At 35.1% G+C, this 18672-nt stretch overlaps 1 protein-coding gene across 3 annotated transcripts in view; it reads right to left on the bottom strand.

Annotated features, from left to right (window-relative positions):
- The window catches only part of LOC140137970 (ATP-binding cassette sub-family A member 2-like), a 194728-nt gene that overhangs the window by 127481 nt on the left and 48575 nt on the right, over window positions 1-18672 (bottom strand). For all 3 annotated transcript variants that reach the window (XM_072159793.1, XM_072159792.1, XM_072159791.1), the window contains exons 6-7: window positions 17434-17555; window positions 15269-15565 (exon numbers count right to left, since the gene is read on the bottom strand). In XM_072159793.1, coding sequence (XP_072015894.1) covers window positions 15269-15565; window positions 17434-17555 — 419 coding nt within the window. The remainder of the gene's footprint in view (window positions 1-15268; window positions 15566-17433; window positions 17556-18672) is intronic.

Raw genomic sequence — 18672 nt, forward strand, 5'->3', positions numbered from 1 at the left:
GTTTAAATGCCATAGTATCTCAAACTTTCTGATAAAATTGAGTCAGAAAAGGTGGAAATAATGTCAAATCAATCCTTTTTCAAACCAATATCTCATACTTACTTACCGCAATACAAGTTTCATTTAGTACAGCACACTGTACCATGAAATTTATGCCTCTAATGCACAACCCTGATCCATAACATATGCTTGTCATCATACTGCATGTGGGCCCCGGGAGAAACAAGCGATGTTCAGATGGAAGCTAAGGATGGAAGCTTGTCTATCTATGCCAATTTAGGGAAAATGCAATACAGATGGTAAGTATAGCTGCCTTTAGTGCTCAAATCAATGTACCTGTGACAACATTGAGAGACAGTTTTTTTGGGTTTTTTTTGCAGCTGAAATTACAGATTTGAATAGGAATAACGTTGGTATACCCTCTACCAGTAAGGTTATTGAATTGCTCTAAATGGAATTTATTTGAATTCTGTCTCGTGATACTTGTAAACAATGTTTGAAGTATGACACAGGATGTTGTTAGCTGCAATCTGTACACTTCACTTGGAGCTGACTATCACCAAGGTCAGCACCTGGGGTCAGCCTAAGAAATGGGAGAATATAAGGCATGAAGCACAAAGAAGTTACATGTATCTGGATCTGCTTACTGGATAGTGCAACTTGTAATCCTGAAGAGTAAAACGAAAGCAAAAAGTGTTATTCCAACACAAACTCATGAGTATCTCAAATGTAGTTGCATTCCCCACCCTTGCCTCATTTCTTATTAACTCAACTGTTGAATATCAGGCAGTAATCCTTTTATGTTCTCTATTGCAGTATTAGCAGTACATTTATAGCAACCTTTTTTTTGTAATACCCGTCATTCACATAAAAGCACTATATTGCAACACCACAGCTATTGCCCATTCTTGATTTTATGCAGCTATATGAGCATCATAAATAACCAAACATGAAACTTACCACATGCAAGCATGTCCGCTTGGCTTTCATCAACTTCCTCCCATTTAAGAGCTAATACAGACTCCCATATTTTGTATCATTTTGCAAGCCTTCATGACAAGTTCCTTTATATGTGACCCGACAACCAATCACACAAAATGATGCCAACTTTACCAAAGTTGTTTTTGAGTTGCCTTTCAATATTGATATACCCAATGCATTCAATCAACTTTGTACACAACATTTTGATGGAATACACATCATATTAAAGCTGACTTAAGGGATCTAAAATGAGCGTTTATTGCGTTTCGACAGTATTTTTTGTGGGACATGAGAGCACCTCAGACCTATCGAATTGCATTCTGAATAAGAAGCATGTCTTTCTGATATCAAATAATTTTCATTTTTTGAAAATTACAATATAATAAATTTTATGACAAATTATAAAAATTTGATATTTTTCAAATTTTGATATATAACAGTCCTCGAAGTAAATTATATAAATCTAATGATATATTCTTAAAGTGTATGTAGTAGGGAGGAAAAGTCGACGGTCAATTGAAAATTTTGACCTTTCATATTGAAGATATGGATTTTTTCCCAAAAGACCTAATTTTTTTGGTGTTTTGGGGAAAAAAAATCCATATCTTCAATACGAAAGGTCAAAATTTTCAATTGATCGTCGGCTTTTCACCCCACCTACATACACTTTAAGTATAAATCATCAGATTTATAAAGTTTACTTCAAGTACTGTTAAATATCAAAAATATAAATTTTAATGATTTGCCATAAAATGTGTTTTACATTGTGAATTTCAAAAAATCAAAATTATTTGATATTAGAATGACATTCTTCGTATTCAGAATGCAATTCGATAAGTCTGATGTGCTCTAATGTCCCAAAATAAATACTGTCCAAACGTTCATACCCCAGCCCTTAAGTTCTTTATCATGATGCAAAAATCTAAAAAGTGTCTTCACAATTATAGGCCTCATATTGCTTGATCTGGTATGCATGTTATTGAAGCTGTTTTTTTGCATCCTGAAATAAAGTTTGGGTTCAGTGTGGGTTCATTCTAATAAAAACTTCACTTGAATATCTAGGGGTTGTTGCAAAGTCTTATCAGCAATAGCTGCCCTACAGACACTTGACAATTTCTGTATCAAGTTCTATATCATAAACATCTAAAAATATGACAGCTGGCAGCTATTGCAGTCGATATAGCCTTTTTGCCATAAACCCTCAATATACTTATCTATACCTCTGCAACTTTTATCCCCATCTCTATGCATAGCCCCTTCAGCATTGCATGTGCTTCCTCCATTCATACATCTTTCAAATCCACCATGCATCTTATATGCAATGTTTCTCTACACCCCTGGAACTTTTATTCCCATCTCTATCCATGCTTTGCCCCTTCAGCATCAGCCAGCCAGAATCCTGCCTTGTGTGTGCTTCCTCCATGCACACATCTTTCACACGGATCTTTCAAATCCACCATGCAATGTTTCTCTACACCCCAGCAGCTTTAATTCCAACCTCTACCTATCCCAGTGCTTTGCCCTTTTAGCAACCCCAAACTTTGTGACTCCTACATTCCTACATGTTTCCAATCCACCAATATTCACCATTGAATCTGTGTCAACCTAGCCCCACAAATATGGTGTAGATAAATTGCCCTACTTAATTTACAAAGGCATGTCACCTTCTGCTATCAAGTGTAGGAATTGAGGTGACACCTGAAGTTATTACTATATATAAAGAACTGTAAGCTTGCAATTTGATTTGAATTAAGGTAGGTCAGAGGGGATCCCCAAGGGAAGCATGATCTGATAGGTGTTTGCACTCAAAAATTGAGACAAATAAAGCTGACCCACAAGAGAGATTGTATGAGTTCTATAAAGGAGATCCTACAGTTTATATTTAAGGGGTGTCATTTCTACCCTATGTGCATGATTTTTTTTTTTACAGGAGGAGAAAAACAACCAAAACTTTTGTTTTAATATATTACTGGTCTAACTCAAGAATCGCAAGAACTATGGAAAAATTTGATTATTGGCTATCTTAACTCATTTCCTTTTGACTCATTTTCTTTCAACTGCTGAGTTGGAGCAGCCAGAAAGGCATCAGACTTGATAATAATCATCTGAAGATGAAAGTATAAAATCAATATATGTGACATGATCAAGGGAAATGAGTCGGATGTCGCTTATATTGATTCTGAGATATTGGCAAAGAAAGTGTCAAAATTCTTTTGTATTCTGTTGTTTACAGCGATTGATAAATTGACGTAACTTTGCAAAGAAAGGTCGTATCAACATGGGGTTTTCAGTTTCTGAAAGCTCTAAATGTCCTCTTTAGAAACATATTTAAAACTCATTGTCGACCAGGGTTGACATGTGACTGATTTCCCCTTGATCATGTCACAAATTATTATCAAGAAGTACACTGCAGTTTGTCAGGTAGATAGCAAAAACTGGGAAAATATGACTCCTGCCATCGCACTTGCCTTCAGTTACAATCATACATGGACTATGAACAGTCACAAACTTGATTATTGGTCCATCAATATATGTGGGTCCATTGTGTCAAATTATTCAATTGATCACAATATCAATTTCATTTCTTATGATTTACAGAAAGAGTTATTGTATTTATGTGATAAGATCTGACCCGCTCTGGCCAGAGTCAGCAATTATGAATATTGAGCTATCATAGTTATCACATCAAATAAGATTGGCAAATCAGATGAAATCCACTTTCTCTAGCCAACTTGGAAATTAAACTAAAATTTATAGTCCATTCTTTGTATGTTTTTATTGTTTTTAGTATCCATTTCAAAATCAAAATTACAGACCGACTTTATAGAGTTGATCCATTTCAGGGGGGAGGTGGTACTCAAGGTTGATTTGAGTAGTAATGTGCAGCTAAAAATTTGTTGACCCATCCATACACCAATTTTGTAAGAAATTTACACCCAACGCTATACCTAAGTCAAATTTTTCTGCCAAATGTTATGCAAAGTAGGAAAAGTTTTGGCAAATTTCAGTATAGTTAGGCAAAATTGAGCTATTTTTCTGAAAAAAAATTGACATTTTTGAAAATCCAACACAACCATATACCAAAATTGGCCTAAAAAGGGGGTCATTGATATACCAAATGACCGAAAATAAGACCCATGTTAGCAGCACATCCCTGTATGGTCATTTGTACTGAGTACCCTCCAATTAAATCATATCACAAGATTATTCATTGAAAATCTTTTAATTTGAAAGTCCATATTGTTTTGATTTTATTTTGCCAATTTCAAAATCTAAATATCAGACTGACTTTACCAAGTTGATCAGATCATGTATCACATCTATTCACTGAAACTCCTTCAATTTGCATGAAAGGCGCATTATAATGCTCCACAAATCCATCAGCAAAGATTCCTTTAACTGAGCGTAAATTGTTTCACCACTCTTGAGATCTGTTGAGTTGTAAGCATAAACCTCCCCATTAATTACGTTCACACAATTGACGGTAATAGGTGCTCAATAGCTGTGATTCAATCCGACAAGTTGCGAGACACATTTCTGTATAGAGAGCCAATTTGGCAGACGACAACAAATTACTTAACGGCAATTGCACTAGGCTGCTTGATCCATCAACGCTCGTAAAATATGCTGCATTTCACAAATTTGGACTATGCTTCATTCCACACGCTTTAAAAGGGCATTTCGTGATCCACAGCATCATCCCCCACTTTTCTCGAAAAGAAGTTCAGATTTTTATACCACTGGAAACCTCTGGCAACATAATGTTTATGTAAAAAAAAAAAAAAAATTCTTGCAGATTAGTTCGTTTAGCAAAAATATCGTGAAATTTGAATTACGAACACATTGTCTATTGAACTTGCAAACGCAAAATCGGAATCAACTGAAATTTTGGGAATATTATAGGTTTTCCCGTCCAATTTCAAACTTTGGTCGTTCAGTTTAGTATAAGTGTCATTCCTTTTCGCGCGAAATTGAATGAACGCTTGCATTCTCGATTTCAATTTAGCAAATGTGCAATCTATTTCATTTAATACGCATTCAAAATTCTAAATAGTGCAGCCAATTTCGCACATTGTGCAGCCAATTTCGCAAATTGTACAGCCAAATTCACGTGGCCTTGAATTCAGAGCTATTTGGTAATATAAATTCATATATGCGGAATCAAAATGGAAAAATGTTCAATCGAATTCGAAGTTCTTAAATATTTTACAATGGTTCAAATATAAAAATGCTATTTTATCGTGTTTATATTGAACATTAGATATGAACATTAGGTACATGTATCGTCAACATTGTTCAAACAAGCACTTTTCTATATTAAATGTGAAGGGAAAACATATTTTAAGTAATGTTTAAAATTGCCGTATGCATAGGCCTAGTAAAAAGAAAATGAATTATAACTAATTATAATATATATTTAAAAGCATTTTTCCCGGTTTAGTTCAGAAACCATAAAGTGATGTATGTGTCATAGTTCAATCAAGCTCAGTGTAGTTAATCATAATTATGAAAATATAATGAAACTCTTCCTTTAAGTTAATGCTACTTCTTCTTACGATAGGTCTTTTTTTTTTAATCTTCGTATTTTTATTGTATAATATGTATCGTATAAGAATAAAAACTGAATGAACACAGTCAAAACAACATCCAGAAATTAAATAGCTAAGGATATTTTACAGTCGACTTATAAACATATCCTTCACATCACAACCTGTTTATAGTTAGACCCATTTCGTGTCCATTTCATTGTGTGAAAATCGGTACTATATAATATATATATATATAGGCCTTGAGTATAACATTGTATTAATTTTCATTCGGGGGCACCGACCATGATTGGGAGGCACCGGGTCTGATTGGGGGCACAAGCCGTTTTTCGGCCATTTTCCTGTCTGATTTGTTTTTTTAAATTTCAGATCGATTGGGAGGCACGTGCCCCCCCCCCCGTGCCACTATGATGCTACGCCACTGGATTAACTGACATGTTAAAGTGTTAATATTGCTAACACCCGAACGTGTTAAGCGACGTTTAAACATAGGCCTATTTTAATGCGTTTGTGTGTTTAAAACAATATTAACATGTTACATTGGTATTCGTATTTGCAAGCATTAATGTGTTTATAAATGAACACTGTATAATTCTCATTACAAGCATTACCCATTAAAATATTTGTATGTTTATTCTGTGTTACATAGGGCTACTCACTCTTTTTCTGCTGCAACATAGACGTAGGTCCTATAGGCCTATGTCAATATACTTGAAAATGCGTGTAATTTCAAATTGAATTCCTTTTCGCTAATTAGATTGTCAATGCATGAAATTGAAAATAGGATTAACAACGTTTCGCAGTCCCCCGTGCATCTTTGGCTAAATTGATTGCCTATTTCTTTAAATTCGACGTCTAATGGTGAAATTGGAACATTCGAAAACGAAATTGAATTCACAATAATGAATTGTTCTGATCATACATTAATTTGATTGAACTAAATGAAATCAATTGCTCATAATGCGAAAAAAGAAATCGGGATTCGCTATGCGATCATTCAATCTTCTTGCAAAACTAATGACACTTTTATTAAATCGAACGCACAAGTTGCGAAATTGGCCAGGAAAACCTATATTTCAGGGACTACTGACAAATGACAAAAGAGGATGCTAGGATCACGAAATACTACTTTAAAATTACATGATGATGACATAAATATGCATGTTTTTAAACACAATTGATTCACACTGTAATCTAATGTCAATGTATTTCACAAATATGTGATTAAAAAAATTAGAAAAAAACACTTGTAAGTCCCAACCAAATTATTTGCCCTGAAATAAACATATAATTTTAATGAAAAATGCTTTCATATTTGGATAAAATTTATTTAGTAGAAGCACTTAGTGTAGAATATTCTATTCTCCTATGATGAAACAATGATCATTTATCGTCAAAACATGTTACTCTTGCAGTCTTGTTAATACAATGGTAATTTTCTATATACCCTTAAAAAAACATTAGTATTCCCATTCTATGATCACAAGCTATGAAGTGCAAACACCATTACTTTCATCACCGGAAGAACAGTGGGGTTTTTTTACTACTGTTAATAATGAATGTGTCCATGTATGAATTGATCTACCAAAAAAACGTTGACAACGTAAAGAAATCATCAAGTTTAAAAAACCCACCTCGGCTCACTTTTTGAAACTTGGTCCCATTTGTAAATGGTACTGATTTAAACTTTATCATATTTATATAAATCTAAAACATTTCCAGAAGTGTTATGTATCTTTAATGTGCAGATGCGATATTAATTTGTATGCTTTCTGGAACGACCTGAAAGGTTATTATCTTGTTCTTGCATGGTAAGCCAATATCCTATTGTGTTTTGTTTTAGAATAATCATGATTAATGATTGAATTAAACGAATAACAAGTAGGCTTGCAATCTTGTTGGAAACGCTGTATTCTGTTGAAATAAAATAAAAACACTGATTTGCTGTTGGTATTCAAAATGGGACCAAGTTTCAAAAAGTGAGCCGAGGTGGGTTTTTTAAACTTGCTGATTTCTTTTACGTTGTCAACGTTTTTATGGTAGATTTCTTTTGTTTTTATGAATGTAGCCAAGCAGCTCCAAGCTTGGAAAGTCATCAGGTTACGAAGTGCTCCATAAAACGAATAAAACGAAAATAGATGTTTGAAGTTGCTATTCTTGATTCATGACAATAAATAATTAAACAAAACTGTATCAGTCGTTTAAAACTTGATCGTCACGCGTGACTGTAATGTAATGAGGCGTACACAATGATCAATATACATTTTAATATACTTTAATTATTCAAGGCAACGTAAATAATTATGTAAAGAAAATGTAAATATGAACAACACACACCCAATGTTGACAATGCCAGAGAGACACAGAGAGTAAGTCCGATTTAGGCCTACTTCAAGTCGGAACTGGTAAATGCGATAAGCGTCTAAATGCCCCGACTAGGCAAGATAATCGTGTTTTAATGTTTTAATGTTCTTTGTAGCCCTGCGGGGCAATATACTTGGTTATCCGAATTTCGCGGTTTTTGGTTCTTTGTAGCCCTTCGGGGCAACCTAGTTGGATATTTCTATTAAGTGGCGGTTGTCGGCATCTTTCGTGGTTTGTGGTTTTATCAAGCCTTGCCATCTATCGGGAGCTAATTTATAGTTTAAGCTTGTTGGATATCCATATTTTTTGGTTTGTGGTTCTTTGTAGCCCTGTGGGGAAATCTAGTTGCAGATCCAAATTTCGCGGTTTGTGGTTCTTTATAGCCCTGCCAATCTAGTTGAATATCCCTATTAAGCGGCGGTTATCGGTTATCTTTCGTGATTTGCGGTTTTAATTTCCCTCATCCAGCTCTGCCCTCTATCGGGAGCTAATTTATAGTTTAAGCTTGTTGGATATCCATATGTCGTGGTTTGTGGTTCTTTGAAGCCCTGTGGGGTAATAGTTGCATATCCAAATTTCGCGATTTGTGGTTCTTTATAGCCCTCCAGGGCAATATAGTTGGATATCAATATTGAGCGGCAGTTGTTGCCGATCTTTCGCGGTTTGAAGTCTTAATTTGTTAGATATCCATATTTCGCGGTTTGTGGTTCTTTATAATCGATAGGCCTGCGGGAAATCTGGTTGGATATCCAAATTTCGCGGTTTGTGGTTCTTTGTAGCCCTGCGGGGCAATCTAGTTGGATATCCCTATTAAGCGGCGGTTGTCGGCGATCTTCCGCGATTTGTGATTTTAATTTCCCTTCAAGCCCTGCCCTCTATCGGGAGCTTAATTTATAAGTTAAGCTTGTTGGATATCCATATTCCGTGGTGTGTGATTCTTTGTAGCCTTACGGGCAATCTAGTTGGATATCCAAATTTCAGCGGTTTGTGGTTCTCAATATCAATATTCAGCGGCAGTTGTTTGCGATCTTTCGCGGTTTGTGATTATTAATTTGTGACAATTTATAATATTTATTCCAAATATAATTTCAGTCTGAGCTGTGAACAGAGACACTTTCAGTCAAAAATTAAAGAAATTTAGGCCTGTCTTTATCTACATTTTGTTCATTTGCTTGCTTATTTTTTGTATAAATATAATTATTGTATTTCTGTATTTTGAATCATGGTACTTATAATTTTCTTGTATTTGATGATACCATTATACTTAATTGTAATACTAGTATATTATGTATGCTATTTTTGTAAATATTGTGTATCGTAATATATTTTGTTGCTATAACATGTATACAATGAGGGCCTGCTTGAAAAGCAGTGCTTGTCACTGAAGCAGTATTACCCTCAATAAAGAAAGAATAAATATATAAATAAATAAACTGATCAATGGGTTTTAAATGACGAACATGTCATGATAGTCAGGCATGGTGAAAGCATCTGGATAGTGAAAGTAGGCCCTAGGCCTAGGCCTAAATGTGAATAAAAAATCAAACATGTTTGTTTGATGAAAAAAAAAATAATATCACAATAGCAATGGATGTTCGAAATGGTATTATTCTTGATTTATGATAATAAATTGGTTAATAAAACATTTTAAAAAAAGTGGTGAGAAGTTTCGAACTTGAGAAAAAATTCATAAATGGATTAGAAGTCCATGGCCTTAACTGCTTCGCCACAGGGACGTCCCGTTATAATGAGTTGTGAAAGTGGAGTATTTATTAATATGAATGTATGCTGTGGTCCGGAAAGAATAAAAGAATTGTGAAAAACTTGATTTGTTGGCGAATGGGATCCAGAATTTGTATGTAGGGTATCCAGGAAAATGCTAGGGTATATTTGAAAGTGAATCTGAAAAAGTGGTGCGACAGTGACCGCCATGTATGGCTGTAGCAGTGACGAAAGATTGTGGATATCAGTATGATTAGCTATGATTTGCCACTAATTTTGGCTATGAAATACCGCGTGAAATAAAGCAAGAATGTTTGTTTATTATCAAACAATCGCATTGACTGTAAGATTGGTGTAACTTTTGAAATAATAAGTTATTAAAATATGACACTTTGGACAGTAAATAAGATTTAGCATGGTTTTAGATATATTTTGTAGCCAGCGAAAAATATCAAAGAACAATAGCGTTTTGTTCCGTGTAAATATAGTCTTGCGGTGCATCTGTTTATTCTTCTTTATCAGTCGTTTTTTTTAAAACTTGCTGGTCATGCTACCGCATGACTCTAATATAAAGTACAAACGCAGGTACTTTCATCAACAGAAAAATACTGATTTGGCTTGATCAATATATCAATACATATTTCACACTAAAGTGCAAACACTTGTATTACTGGTAGTGGTAGAACAATGATGAGACTTGTTTCAATATATATCAATACATACACTTCTAGTGCCTGTTTCTATTCATCGTTATGTATTCTTCTCCCGTGCATTATTTTCGCGAACTACCCTTCACAGCCCAAATTATATAAACCTGCACGCTAAACAATGCATTATCTAAAACCTGCACGCTAAACAATAGATTCTAGATAATACGTGCACGCTCAAATACTAGAAATACTACTTTCACATAACCATATAGTAGAGTTAGGTGGCGCTTTCGACACAGAGGTCACATAACTATAAAATTGTCTGTTCGATATATATACCATCAAAAAAGTACGAATATACATTCTGTAGTGTTAAAATGGTATAGTTACAAACGGTGTTCTAGGGTACAATTACCGAATAGGGTGCAACTCGCTAGACTTGAGTCCAGTCCTCGTTTACGGAGTTTAGGGTTAGGGTTTAGGGTTGGGGTAGGGCAGTCTTGTAATAAGACTAGTAGGGTTGCACCCTATTCGGCAATCGCTCGTGCAAATATCATTGTCATAAATTATGATTAATGACCTCAAATAAATCAAACATCAAATGAGAATAATCGAGCTTCTATTAATTAAAAAGGGCCAAAAACAGGTGGATCATAATTATACAAGATGACACCATTGCAAAATATTCAGCATTTTACAAATGAAATACATGTAGGCCTATATCTAAAATAACATAGCCGGGCCCGGGAAACACACACTAGCGCATAATATCATGATCATGCTTTATAATACCATAGGCCTTCAAATGCATGCGTTTGAAGGCCTATGATAATACTGAACAAAATTGTTAAATCCCAATGTCTTGTGTTTTAATATAAGTAGATTTTAAAGTTCAAATTATAGAGCTATAAAGTCCAGTTGATATTCACCGTAGTACTAGTCGGACATCTAAATCGATCTTTTCGAACTGGTTCAGTGCTCTAAATGATCACAACATAAAGTCAATTGGTTACAAACCATGCGTGAATAAGTCACTATAAAGTATGACGTATGGCGCAATCGATACCATTGATAGCTATTACTTATACAGGGATTGATTTTCTTTACCAGTTAAATGCTACGTAGCTGGTCAATGTCCTGACGGTGTTTTTAAAATGTAAGATATTTTCCTAATATTAAAACTAATATAATGAATGCAGCAATTAATATTGCCTATTGTTTTAATGGGCCTACACTCAAAGTGTATGACGGATAATGTACTCGTGCAAATGCATTCGTCAAGATAATTGCACTTGCCATGGAGTTATTGCATTTAGCTCTTGAGCCTATCGGCTCTCGAGCTAAATGCAATAACTCCACGGCGCGTGCGATTATCTTGACGAATGCATTGCACTCAGTTCATTATCCTTATCATAATTTCATTAAAACAAAAACTTTACTACCATTTGCAAATTATATTCACTGCGAAGGTATTGATTTTCACATTTTCATGTATATGAAATTTCTTATTGCAAATTGAAACCAAGTGAATTACCACTGCGGCATCACCAAAGGATTCCACGTACATAGAAAAGATAAATCCTAATATTTTACACATATTCCCGCTTTATGTTTTTACACTAATTTCAAACCAATATCGCACTTAATATGTCAATAAAACATACTATAAATATTCATTCAATATTTGTCACCTTTCATATTTTTGTGCATATATGAATGTGGCAATAAACCTGTCAATTTCAACAAAGCAATTTCAATCAGAAAGGTTTAATAAAATATCACAGTGAATATCAATATAACACAATAACATATTGCCTGCAAAGTCTCCTGCCATCATATGCGACCACAAATCTGTGGATGTGTGAACTTGTCAAAAGGTGTGTCCACATGCAGGCATACACTCAGAGGTAACTGAGAGGGTTACAACCCTTGAAGGTTCAGTCAGGGGTTTGCCTGTACGGACGCTTGCAAACTTAGAGGATTAGATTGACCTTTTCGGTAATTCCATATTTTTTATGAGTACACCTGAGAACTCGTCATTTGACGACACGCCGACTTGCAATGCGCAGTAACGATGTTCGATAAACGATGTGCGCATGGGTGCGGAGCGGCGTGACGCAGAATGACGAGTTCTTAGGTGTACTCGCAAAGGCTTATGGGATTTACCGAAAAGGTCAATTGAAATCAAACAACATTGTGCTTTGGACTTTATGATTAAAGTTGCCCAAATGGGGACATTTGATATTGTGTTCCCCCCTCTTTGAAAGGCGGGGGGAGTCGCCACCATGATCCCCGCATTGACAACCTTGTATGTAAAGATAATTGTATTACAAATAAAGGTGATGATTTTATCAATCCCTGAAAATAAACCTACACAAAAATACTCCAGTTTTGGCACTAGATCCTCCCCTTCACCTTGCATTTACACGCGAGTCATTTATTGATAACAATATCCGCATTATCGCTGCTACCTAATAGCAACGGAAGGTAAATGTTGACGAAAGAAAAGACCAAGAAAGCTACATGCCTCAAGAAATGTAACAGAGCATCCTTCATGGTGAGTTGGGCTATTCTAGTTGAAATCCATACACTCACTATGGAAGACATGGCCTTAATTTTCCACACAGGGAGTGTGAATTCCAAATGGGGTTACATGTACCTGAATGAGCAACTCCATTTGAAGATTAAGGTCATGTTTTCAGCAGGGTGTATATATTTTAAATGGAATAGCCCATTGCTGATGAGTTAAGACTTGACAAAACTCATGAGATATCAAGTACCCACTTCTCATCAGATTAGCTTTCTGCACACTCAAGTTAGTAACTCTACACTCATCATCAACACTACTTTCAGAATAAGTCATTGTCTAAAAGAGTTTACTTAGATCCATGATTCTTATAACACACACATATATTTTACAAGGAATATGGGATCAAACTTACTGACTTTTAAGCATAAAAATCATGACTGCTAGAACACTAAATTCATGGCATTAACTACTTCAAACAGACATATTGAAATGTGCACCATCACTTGTTTCTGCATGGGATTTTTACTATCGACAGAGCTACTGTTGCCAAAATTGTCGCCATTGAGATTTTCCCCACTATTGATAAAAGAATACTTGAATGTATCACTGTTGCAACACAGTAATCAATAATAAGGCAGAAAAAAAGATTAGTATTGCCCTTTCGACTGACCCTAAAATTTGAATAAATGGGGTTGTGTTTTTTTATTCTTCCCATATATTTGAATTTTCATATATTTGGTATGAAATTTACAAAATGATAAGCCTGTTTGTAATTTGTATTTTTTATATTAAAAAACAAGCCTGACAAACCTGATATATCATTATTTTTTGTGGTGGAATTGCATTTTTTAATTACCGACCAACCCTGACTTTTAAAGGTTTAAGGGCAATACAGACTTCTTTTTAGGCCTAATCATGCACATTTTGCACTTTGTGTTTTAAATCTCTAAACCAGAAATAGATTAGCAAGATCACAAAACAGTTACTTATTTGATGTAAATTCGCTACTTACATGTAATTAGCATATTTTGCACGCAAAATCTAATCGAGTTGAGAACTAAGTTGTAGCTTGTTTTATTTGGTAATTTTGCTCCATATTTGTGTATTATTTGTATATATTTATTTCTATATTATTTCCTGTATCATTTTGTGTATATTTTTACTTTGTACTGTTATTATTATCATTATTATTGTTATTGTTGTTATTATTATTATTGTTGTTGTTGTTGTTGTTATTGTTGTTATAATGCAATAAGGCAATAAGACAGAATGAATTATTAAAGTCCTGAAAAGGACTTTGCATCAAAATCTACCTAACATTCAGGCCCATCACCCAAAAATCCTCATTCACATATATTTATTTGGAATTGGTACATTTTACCTCTACACAATCATGTCCTATGTAATTATAACTATAGAAAAATTATTTAATTAGTGTACATTGTGGAACATATTCTTTGCGTGGCTGTGCGTAGTAAGCTGTTGTACGCAGATAACCTCGCTAATTGGACGCGTAGAGTAGCGTTGTACGATCATGTATTAGCATGATTAGTCGCGGAGTACCATGCGTAGTTGAATGTTCCACGATGTACACAAATTAAATAATTTTTCTATAATAAATTGTGTACTGGAAGTCAACAATATCAATGAGCAGTGTGTTACTTTTATTTCAGTACAGCTTTTCTCATTCATTTGACCAGTTTGTGTGTTCAAATGCAGGTGCACGTGCAGAATGAATATGATGAAATTGACACCACTTTATCAGCATGTAAATTAATTCAATATAAATCACATTATATTTCCATTTAAACCAGGAACATAGTCAAGCTGCAATATAATGGCATGCACAATTCTTTCTTTGCTTCTATTTTACCTTGAATGTAGCTGTACTGATATTAACATGTACACTACTCAAAGAAATTAAAGAATATATTTATTAGCAAAACCAGTAACCTTGTATGATGAGTGTCATTTCATAGTAACCTTTACGTAACAGTGCAGAGGCGGATTTAGAGGGGACACACCCGGTGCGCACCACCTCTATTTTTGCCGAGTGGCGCCGCACCCCCTTAATTTTTGCAGAACAGCGCCTAACTTTGTGTGGGCGCCGAGCCGCGGCCGTGGTGGCTCAGCGCCCCTCCTATTGAAAATTCCTGGATCCGCCCCTGCAGTGCACTTATACTACCAAGTACTGACATCCAATGACACTGAAAAATACATTGTTTAGCACCATTTCATATATGAACAAAACAGAATTGAAGATTGTGAAATCAAGATTGTCAGATTCTGATCCTTTTTGACATTTTTTGAGTAATGTATTAACTGTAAGTAAATAAACAACCATTTGGAAATTAAAGATACATATCGTAGGCTATTTGACATATATCTAATCTCTCAAATTTAAAAAAAAATATTTTGGAGGAATATATTTTGGTTTGCTTGTTTGTTTGTTTATTTGCTTGTTTGTTTCTTACCACATAATCCTGGACAAGAAGAGATGCTTCCCCATTCTCTGTGCCTCCCTTTCCACCATCTTCCTCATCATCATCGTCATCATTTCCACCACCAATCAATCCAGGGTTCAGGGTGATGATACCCAACAGGCCCCTGAAGCTGAGTAAACTTTGCTTTTGCTTGGATCTGAATACTGTACCAGTGTTGAAACCTTCAAATCGGCGCCCAACAAAGTCATGGAAGTCTGATGAGTTGTGCGTGGAATTACCATCATATGTGAGTGGCACAGGAGGAGTGCCGTACAAGAGATTATAAACCTGAGAAACAAAAAGGGGGAAGACAAAGTTAGATATAGTTGGACTAAATTATAATTCTGTTCAACTGGACTTACTTTTTAGATGGCTACGGTATCACGTCATATTCATGACGCATCATCAGGCCTATTGATCTAGAATTGGCTCTGTATTCTTGACCTGTGACATCACGGTGGTAGAAGTGACGTCGTCGAGGAATTTTTCTGATGGTTGGGTCGTAACTCTTGGACATAACTCTTGGACATGGTTGGTTCGTAACTAATGGATATGACGTGATACCATAGCGAATCTAAAACAGTCAGTCCAGTTGAACAGAATTATAATTTAGTCCAACTATATTTATCTACCTGGATGATTGAAAATATTCATAAATACAAAATTAGATATTGATAATCCTTTTTTTTAAATATATTTTCAATGACACCAGACAATTAAACAATTTGAACAAATGAACAATTTCACCAGAATGCAAAATTTACTGACTATTATATAACTGCTTTAATAAATCTTTGCACTTAAAATATACTTGCATTTTTGCAATTACTACTTTTATTATTAAATTCACTTATGTGTATTCGCCAGTCACACATTGTGATTATTATCGGTATTTTATTAAATCACATATCGTGGCCAAATAGCCAAATTACATGTAAAATTACAAAGCAATTATAAATATCAAAACATTAAAAAGATTGAACACTTAAAGAAATTTAAAAGACATCAAAAACAAATTGCACACAAAATATTAACTTTTTCCAAATATTGCACATGTTTTGGAAAACATCAAAATAATAATATTAATAATAATAATAATAAGCCGCACTTATTAAGCGCCTTTAACCCAACAGGGTCTCAAGGCGCTTTACAAACCATGAAAAATACAATCTTAAAGCTACAAATTACTACCGGTACTTAAAATACAGTCTTAAAAACTACGCAAAAATAATTTTAAAGAAACTGAAATACTGGAGGGACTGATTTCGCCAGACCGCAGTGCCAACGCAGAAAAAAGAAAGTGCATAACGGAATGGCAGGAACCCTCACTCCAGCATCCCTATACATATTACATATTACATATTACATACAAGCAATGAGGAATAATCAAATAACTAGTGAGATGCATGCATATTAAAACATATTAAATTTAGACACGTACACAGAACCAGCTGTGAAACACTAAGAAAATAATGTCAAATTGCACGGAAGCGATGACACACAAAAAATGATATAAAAGATGCCATACATAAAAGGCAATCATTGATTAATTTCAAAACAATTATAAATATAGACAAAGAATTACAAATATTATAACAGCTGCACCAGACCATAAAAACAACATTGCACTTTAACTAGCATAAATGTAGGTGTTGCGCCCCAACTGCATGAACGCCATTCTAATCATTCTATATATATCATTACCAATCCACAATGTTATGAGTCTTAACCAGTTATAGGCCGACCAAATTATTATATAAATTATACTTAAAAGTAGTCAGGGATGCAAGTAGGTGTTGAAATAAAAACCTTGAAATGGTGCAAGCGAAGCAAGCAAGTCGAACAACTTGATCAGAGCACTGATCAGAGCATCTCTTTAGCAAATGCTAGGGATCAGGAATATTATGCTATGAGAGTCTCACCCTTCTCCCGGATAAAAAAATGGAAAACCATAAAACTTAACATCCCTGTATAGTACCTACCTCCATGGGCGTCAATCCGGGGCAGACGTGTCCCCCCCCCCCCCACCTTTTGGAAAGATGGCCCATTTTTTTTCAGCTTCCTTTTGACAATTCAGGTCGAAGTCAGGTCGAGTCAGGTCGAGTGCCCCCCCCCCCCACACACACATTTCAAGCTGGATTGACACTAATGCCTACCTCATCTATATTGAGTTTATGTGTGATGACATCATCTGCATTGATGGCTGGAATGTTCAAATTATCCACTAAATAATTTCTGAAAGATGTGCTGTTCTTTAGCACTTGCTCCAAGTTGAAATCTGAAAAGACAAGAAAAAGAAAAGGATTTCAAAATATTATTAATAACTTGCCAAACTAACATCAGAAATAGATAGTCTATACACACAACATAACCCTGGGGTTAAGAAAACTACTGACCATCTGGGATTTGAGCTCTGAAATAAATAATGTAATGGTGCAATTGTGGGCAAATGAAAACATTGTTATGGGGAGGGAGGGATCAAGCTCCACAATTCAATTTGATGAGATACTTTCATTTATGACCCAGTATCAGGAAAGTGTTTTTTGCAGAATTGTTCACCTTAGAAATAAAGGGCATTGGGGGGATTTCTCCCTTCTTTTTTCACTTTACTTACAACCAGCCCTGTACACAGGATCTTTTAGAAGAGGGTACAGAATTTCTATAATGTGGACCTCCCCCTCCCCCCCCCCCAAACAAAAAAATAGAGCTATGGTTGGCTCCTGTACAAAGGTATAGGAAGAGTTTGGGGGTTGAGAACCAGAAAGCCTTTGGTTTTCATTGTGAGGTAAGGCTTCCTGGTTCTTATGCAACCCTCAAGTTGTTGAAATGAAAGTTTCCATAGTTTAATACAATTGAATGACAATTGAATGACATTTCCAATATAGGAACTCAATATTGTGCAGCTAAGCAGCAAATGCCAACCTTTGATATCACAATTCAATTCATCAATTCAGTAGTGTTAGTGTTGACTTGACTTTGACTTGTAGCCAAGCAAGCAGAAAGTATTTTGGTTTTATTGAAGGAGTTATCAAGGACATTTTTATCCAAAATCAATGGAGGTTTTTTCAAATCACACTCTACATTTAACACATGAAAGAAATAACTAGAAGGAAGGAAGAAATATGATGAAGAGGAAAGTTGTTTTCTTCCGTCCGGTTATAAACCATGGCCCTCGGGTGCTGAGGACAAGATTGGGCATTATAAGCAAGCCATGAGTGTTTGCGTGGTAATAAGCATAAAATTTTGTATATGTGACACGATCTGGTCCATCATGCAAGTCAAAGGAGGCATTTTTGAAAATCGAGTTATTATAGGTATTACAAAATACAAACATTAGACTACCGTAAACTTTCGCCTAATGGCGCACCTGGGTTCCTTTGCCTTGGGTAAATTTC

Source organism: Amphiura filiformis, chromosome 17, assembly GCF_039555335.1.
Source record: "Amphiura filiformis chromosome 17, Afil_fr2py, whole genome shotgun sequence".
NCBI classification, from domain to species: Eukaryota; Metazoa; Echinodermata; class Ophiuroidea; order Amphilepidida; family Amphiuridae; genus Amphiura; species Amphiura filiformis.